At 48.3% G+C, this 8,061-nt stretch overlaps 1 protein-coding gene across 1 annotated transcript; it reads left to right on the top strand.

Annotated features, from left to right (window-relative positions):
• The first annotated feature begins 1,157 nt into the window (after positions 1 to 1,157).
• On the top strand, positions 1,158 to 3,104 carry LOC125526961 (protein CDC73 homolog). Its single transcript, XM_048691564.1, has one exon. It carries the CDS (start codon positions 2,200 to 2,202, stop codon positions 2,695 to 2,697), a length of 498 nt encoding a protein of 165 aa, XP_048547521.1. The 5' UTR covers positions 1,158 to 2,199; the 3' UTR covers positions 2,698 to 3,104.
• The last annotated feature ends 4,957 nt before the right edge of the window (positions 3,105 to 8,061 follow it).

The following is an 8,061-nucleotide window of genomic DNA, read 5'->3' as shown; positions in this document are numbered from 1 at the left end:
TTTTATCTCCCCCTTGTATCTTTCTTCTCGTTCTTCGCTAGTTCTTCATGCTAGAGGGCTGCGGATCCACGAGGCTCTAGGGGCGAGCGAATCGACCTGGAGTAGCCCATAGCCGCCGCGAGCTCTGACGGGGTCCCTCCCGGGCAAGCGGGGCTTCGGATCTACAAAAGCGTCTGCCGACTGTCCTGCGTATCGCGCTGCCGGTCGGATCTCTTTCGACGTGAGCTGCGGTGCATCACCCTCGGCGTTGGAGGTACACGGTGACGTGGCAGTTATAGAATAGGATTGGACGACCGGCTTTCATATCCGTGTCCGCATGCTAAACATGTATGGACAAAGAGTGTATCCTTCTTAGAGGTCCACATTGGAGATGGACCTGTTGATCATCGTTAGAAGATGTCCCGACGGACTTTTTATTATAAAGACATTCAAACGGCATCTTGAATCTGATTAAAATTCAGAAAAACAAAGACCAACACAATGGATGGACAACTGAAAGTAAAACTAGTACAAAATAAAAATACATTAAAAACATACTAATCTTCTTCTTTTTATGATTGTACGTTGTTCGTCAAAGATTGAAAATTGTATTAAACCAACAGTAAGAAAGACGACACCGGCAAATGCCTTTGTCATATCAGACTTTAAAGACTGCAATAACCACTCGTCGTTAAGACGAGATCTAAAAGTCGTTGAAACAGCATTGGTTGAAGTATCACCCCACGCAAAACATGTTTGCAATCCATCGCCACTAGCGCAAGAGTGTTGGAGAAACCGGATCAAACCACAAAGCAACACAAAAAAAGAAATAAAAATCGCCACATCAATAACCAGCCATAAGCTCTCCTTGAAAGACTCTTTGAAATGTGCTAGACCCGAAACGATATCCTTTCCTCAGCAAGTCTGCATCCTGTCGCGCACTCCCAAATGTCGCTAGCTATCCTTTCCTCAGCAAGTCTGCATGGTCCTTTTCGAAAACGTTGGTCTGCACCGATCATGTTTTTACCTGATCATCAGTTCGTCAAAACCGCCTCACGAGGACACGTATCCAGCTGTCGCTAGCTACCAGCGCTACTGCCTACGGCGGCCCCGCTAGAGTGGATAAGGTGATAAGGAAGATACCGGCAGATTCAGGTTGGCTGCAGCTACACGAAGCAGAGGCGCTAAATATAGTTTTCCGCACCTGCCGCGACCGATCGGGCGTGCATGGCGCACGCGTGGCTATAGCGCCTCCAGCCGCATGGGGGCGACTGGGCGAGGGTAAGCGCCCCAGGTTCCAGCCGGCAGGGCGACGCGGACGGAGCGAGAGCACGCGGGCATCTGCCACGCCGCCCCGACGCCCAGGTGGCGACGGGCAAGCGCCAGAGCTCGCATGTCGCCCGACGTACATGGCCACCCCGCGAGTCTAGCAATCCGCATCGATCACGTTCCATGGAGCAGAGCCCACACGCATGCGTCCCGGACCTGTCGTCACGCTTGTCTGAATCTTTTGTTTTTTCGCTTCCAATGGAAATTGTGCTTCTATTGTGCTATGGAACGTGATCGATGCAGATTTCCGCGGTTGTGGCATGTGGTGTATGTCCGTACGTACAGCCGGCCAGGCGATGATCTGTTGAGGCGTTGTCTGATATGAGTTGCCAATTTGGATGCTGGGTGCGTTATAGTATTTTGTTTCCAAGAGTATGCTAACCGCGTACTATAGGGTCATAGAACGCGATCAAATTTGGACCGGTCACCGTGCAGCTACCCGATTCTCCTGTATACAGCTGTTAGATTTGGCCCTTCTCTCGCGTCGTCTTCCTCCCTCCATCGCTTCCGAGAGGAGTAAATTGCAAGAAACCATCAGTTTGAAGGCTTGATTTGCAGAAAACACTACGTTACATTTTTTTGACAGAAAGCGCCGCATCTTGTGTAATCTTGTTGCAAATAACATCGATTAGCGGATTAGAGCGCTTTAAGTATGTTTACGACATGTGGGTCCAGATTTTGCCGACGTGGCATAACGACTCGGCTGAGACGGCGTTAGATGGTGCATTTGTCTAGATTTACAAACAAGTCCCTGTAATTTGAAAAGAACCCTTAGATGAAAACCAAAAAAGCAATCAGCTCTCTGGAGCCTACCCAAGCACGCGAGCAGAACCCCAGAGCCGCCAGATCCAGCGAGAAGCCAAGCCAAAGCAGAGCTCCGACGGCGTGGCCATGGATCCCCTGGCCGTGCTCCGGGACTACGCCGCCCGCGGCGACCTGGACAAGATCATCTTCAACGGCGACGACTACACTTTCCCGGCCAACCTCCCCACCGCCTTCGCCTCCAAGCAGTCCGGCCGCCCCTACCCGCTCTCCGCCGCCATCTTCCTCGCCCAGCACAACGACCTCAAGCACACCGAGTTCCTCCAGGCCGCCCGCCTCCGCCGGATCCCGCCCGTCTCCCTCCCGGACCGCAAGACCATCCTCGAGGTGAGGGACAAGCCGGCCTCGCTCAAGGCGGACGACTGGGCGCGGGTGGTGGCCGTGTTTGTGCTCGGAAAGGAGAGGCAGTTCAAGGCGGCCAACAATTTTTCTTTCGAACCTGATGTGGTAGCGTGGCCGCGACGGCAAGGCGGCGGCGTCCTTGGCGCTCGTCCATTGCGGCGGCGTCCACGACGCTGGTCCATGGCAGCGGCGTACACGGTCGATCTAGGAAACAGGGAGGAGTAGAGGGAGGGCTGGGCTCGTCGTCGACGCCGGCGGTCACGGCGCAGTCCGGCCGTGTGGTGGCGGTTAGGATCGGCCGTGGGTGGCGGCACACCTGCGTCCACCATGAGAAAGGGGATCGAGGAGGAATTTCCGGTGAGAAACAAGGATGAATCGAAGAATCCAGCTGGCGGGTGGGCCCCTGTCGACTATGATGCCGTCTCGGCCGAGTCGTTATGCCACGCCGGCAAAATCTGGACCCACCTGTCATAAACATACTTAAAGCGCTCTAATCCGCCAATCAGTGTTATTTGCAACAAGATTACACAAGATGCGGTACTTTCTGTCAAAAAATGTAACGTAGTGCTTTCTGCAAATCAAGCCTTCAAACTGGTGGTTTCCTGCAATTTACTCCTCCCGGGAGAGAAAGAAAGTAAGAAATTCCAACGCTCCCCGCATGCAAAACACCACCCCCGACCGCCATGGCTGTAGCCTACGAGCTCTGATGAGGTCTCTTTATTGGCAAGCCGGACGGTGCTATAGTTGCTAGCAGCAAAAAAAAATATCATCACCATGATAGGGTTGCAGCAAACAACACTCCAATCTTCTCCCCCGGCGAATCTCGCGACCCTTCCTGCACCTCGGCTGAATAAACACCACAGCACCGCCGCTGCAGCTCGGCGTCGTTTTTGGTTGCAGCTCTTATTCGCACGGACATGAAAGCAACAAAACGTCGACACTGGTGGTAGCAAAAATTGACAACGGTGTCAGCAAAAGACATACGGTCGCTAATCTCAGTAACCTCATGAAGAAATGGATGTAACAATCGACAATGCACTAGTAGCAAAAAACAAAACGGTTGTAGAAAAAGTGGTACAATTGTTCCAACAAACGAAGAGATGGCAAAAAAATTTGGTCAATTACAGCAAAAACAAAGACGATGGTAGCAAATTTGTACACTGGTTCCAGCAAGTAAACAAACGTGACAGCAAAAGTTTTTGTTGGTTTCAATAAAAACCGAAGACTGTCATAGCAAAATTTGAAGCTGGTTCCAGCAAAAAAAACTTGGTTCCAACAAAAGAAAACATCGTCGGGATCTCCAGCACTTTATCACCATAGCATCAACTTTCGGAAAAAGAGTTATTGAGCGGATAACGGAGGATGGATATTACACATATGAATCTTTTCTTGGAGCGCGCTTTGAATTTTCATCAAACATCTTGTAGGCATAGATAAAAAAGAACCTACACAAACAAAGATAGGAGAATCTGAGGATTATAAAATCAAAATAAAGGAGTGGGACAGAGAGAGGAACCATTAGCAAAGAACAGTACAACACCTTAGTCCTAGTGAAATTACAGACCCGACTAAGGCATGGAGCTCGCCATAGTGGCTTGATGACCTCCGATCTCCTTCTTTGCCAAAACCGGTGCAACTGGCATTTTTCGACCACTTGTAGGTCCTGGATTAGCCGAGGAGGAAAAGTGCAGCCACTTGCACTGCCTCACACTATACTGTTGTGCCACTTGAAGCTGTGACCGATGTGGGAGGAGGAGCTGGATATAACAAGGTGAAAGGAAGCAAGGATGTGATGATGAGATAATGGAGCAACTTGGCGCGAGCAGGGTGTTCCTGGTGGCGAGAGAATGTCGGCAACCATCAGGCTGGAGGGAGATCACGAGAGACAAAGAGAAATCACGATGAGAAATGTGTGTGGCAGCCATATAGGTGAAATCCGCAAGGTCATGCATCTAGGATTTTTATCTCCTAACGATGCGGAAGAGAGGAGCGGAGGAAGATGAGGAGGAGCAGTGAGCTCACCACACAAACGATCCTTTTGGTGACCAACCCGTGATGTTGCCATCAGTGACACCCGTGCCACCACTGATGTCTACTACACAACCTTTCTTCTTGTAGACTCGTGTTGGGCCTCCAAGCGCAGAGTTTTGTAGGACAGTAGCAATTTTCCCTCAACTGGATGACCTAAGGTTTATCATTTCGTTGGAGGCGTAGGATGAAGATGGTCTCTCTCAAACAACCCTGCAACCAAATAACAAAGAGTCTCTTGTGTCCCCAACACACCCACTACAATGTTAAATTGTATAGGTGCACTAGTTTGACAAAGAGATGGTGATACAAGTGTAATATGAATGGTAGATATAGGTTTTTGTAATCTGAAAATATAAAACGCCAAGGTAACTAGTAACAAAAGTGGGCAGAAACGGTATTGCAATGCTTGGAAACAAGACCTAGGGTTCATACTTTCACTAGTGCAAATTCTCTCAACAATGATAACATAATTAGATCATATAACAATCCCTCAACGTGCGACAAAGAATCACTCCAAAGTTTTTATGGGAGAACGTAGGACGAAAATGTGCATCAACCCATATGCATAGATTACCCCAATGTCACCTCGGAAATCCACGAGTTGAGTGCAAAAACATACATCAAGTGAATCAATAGAACATCCCATTGTCACCACAGATATCCCATCACAAGACATACATCAAATGTTTTCAAATCCAATACTCAATCCAACATAATGAAACCTCAAAGAGCAAGACACAATTCATCACAAGAAGGTAGAGAGGGAGACACACCATATGATCCAACTATAATAACAAAGATCGCGATACATCAAGATCGTGCCAAATCAAGAACACGAGAGAGAGAGAGAGATCAAACACATGGCTACTGATACATACTCTTAGCCCCGAGGGTGACCTACTCCCTCCTCATCATGGAGACCGCCAGAATGATGAATATGGCCTACAATGATGGTTTCCCCCCTCCGGCAGGGTGCCGGAACAGGCTCTCGATTGGTATTTCGTGGCTACAGAGGCTTATGGCAGCGCAACTTCCGATCTAGGGTTCTTTTCGGAGGTTTCTGTATATATAAGAGTATATGGCGTTGGAAACAAGTCAGGGGGACACCCGAGGGGCCCACAAGCCCTAGGGGCGTGAAGGAAATATGCCCTAGAGGAAATAATAAAGTTGTTATTTATATTTCCTTATATCATGATAAATGTTTATTATTCATGCTAGAATTGTATTAACCGGAAACTTAGTACATGCGTGATACATAGACAGAAAGAGTGTCACTAGTTTGCATCTACTTGACTAGCTCGTTGAATCAATGATGGTTATGTTTCCTAACCAAAGACATGCGTTGTCATTTGATTAACGAGATCACATCATTAGAGAATGATGTGATTTACTTGACCCATCTGTTAGCTTAGCACGATGATCGTTTAATTTGTTGCTATTGCTTTCTCCATAACTTATACATGTTCCTATGACTATGAGAACATGCAACTCCCGAATACCAGAGGAACACTTTGTGTGCAACCAAACGTCACAACGTAACTGGGTGATTATAAAGGTGCTCTACATGTGTCTCCGATGGTGTTTGTTGAGTTGGCATAGATCGAGATTAGGATTTGTCACTCTGATTGTCGGAGAGGTATCTCTAGGCCCTCTCAGTAATGCACATCAATATAAGCCTTGCAAGCAATGTAGCTAATGAGTTAGTTACGGGATGTAGGATTACGAAATGAGTAAAGAGACATTCCCATAACGAGATTGAACTAGGTATTGAGATACCGACGATCGAATCTCGGGCAAGTAACATACCGATGACAAAGGGAACAACGTATATCGTTATGCGGTTTGACCGATAAAGATCTTCGTAGAATAAGCCAATATGAACATCCAGGTTCTGCTATTGGTTATTGACCGGAGACGTGTCTCGGTCATGTCTACATAGTTCTCTAACCCGTAGGGTCCGCACGTTTAACCTTCGGTGACGATCGGTATTATGAGTTTATGTGTTTTGATGAACTGAAGGTAGTTTGAATTCCCGGATTTGATCACGGACATGACGAGGAGTCTTGAAATGGTCGAGACGTAAAGATCGATATATTGGAAGCCTATGTTTGGACATCGGAATGGTTCCGGATGAGTTCGGGCATTTTCCGGAGTACCGGGAGGTTACCGGAACCCCCCGGGGAGTATATGGGCCTTATTGGGCTTTAGGGGAAAGAGAGAGGGGTTGCCTAGGGCAGGCCACACGCCCCCAAGGCCTAGTACGAATTGGACTAGGGGGGAGGGGCGACGCCCCCTCCTTCCTTCTCTTCTCTCCTTCCCTTCCTTCTCTCCTATTCCTACTTGGAAAGGGGGGAATCCTACTCCCGATGGGAGTAGGACTCCCTAGGGCGCTCCATAGTAGAGGGCCGGCCCTCCCCCTCCTCCACTCCTTTATATACGGGGGAAGGGGGAACCCCATAGACACACAAGTTGATCATTGATCTCTTAGCCGTGTGCGGTGCCCCCCTCCACCATAATCCACCTCGGTTATATCGTAGCGGTGCTTAGGCGAAGCCCTGTTCCGGTAGCATCATCATCACCGTCATCACACCGTCGTGCTGATGAAGCTCTCCCTCGACACTCTGCTGGATCGTGAGTTCGTGGGACGTCACCGAGCCAAACGTGTGAAGATCACGAAGGTGTCATACCTTCGGTGCTAGGATCAGTCGATTGCGAAGACGTACGACTACATCAACCGCGTTGTCATAACGCTTCCGCTTATGGTCTATGAGGGTACGTGGACAGCACTCTTCCCTCTCATTGCTATGCATCACCATGATCTTGCGTGTGCGTAGGAATTTTTTGAAATTACTATGTTCCCAACAGTGGCATCCGAGCCAGGTTTATGCGTAGATGTTATATGCACGAGTAGAACACAAAGGAGTTATGGGCGTGGGTATATACATATTGCTTGCCGTCACCAGTTGATTCTTGATTCAGCGGTATTGTTGGATGAAGCGGTCCAGACCGACATTACGCGTACGCTTACGCGAGACTGGTTCTACCAACGTGCTTCGCACACAGGTGGCTAGTGGGTGTCTGTTTCTCCAGCTTTAGTTGAATCGGATTCAATGAACATGGTTCTTTCTGAAGATCCAAAAGCAATCACTATACCGTGTTGTGGTTTGTGATGCGTAGGTAAGAATGGTTCTTGCTCAGCCCGTAGCAGCCACATAAAACTTGCAACAACAAAGTAGAGGACGTCTAACTTGTTTTTGCAAGGCATGTTGTGATGTGATATGGTCAAGACATGATGCTAAATTTTATTGTATGAGATGTTCATGTTTTGTAACACAATTATCGGCAACTGGTAGGAGCCATATGGTTGTCGCTTTATTGTATGAAATGCCATCGCCATGTAATTGCTTTACTTTATCACTAAGCGGTAGCGATAGTCGTAGAAGCAATAGTTGGCGAGACGACAACGATGCTTCGATGGAGATCAAGGTGTCAAGCCGGTGACGATGGTCATCATGATGGTGCTTTGGAGATGGAGATCAAAGGCACAAGATGATGATG

Source organism: Triticum urartu, unplaced genomic scaffold (assembly GCF_003073215.2).
Source record: "Triticum urartu cultivar G1812 unplaced genomic scaffold, Tu2.1 TuUngrouped_contig_244, whole genome shotgun sequence".
NCBI lineage: Eukaryota > Viridiplantae > Streptophyta > Magnoliopsida > Poales > Poaceae > Triticum > Triticum urartu.
Note: the sequence above shows the minus strand (reverse complement) of the source record. Positions and strands in the feature narration are given on the sequence as shown.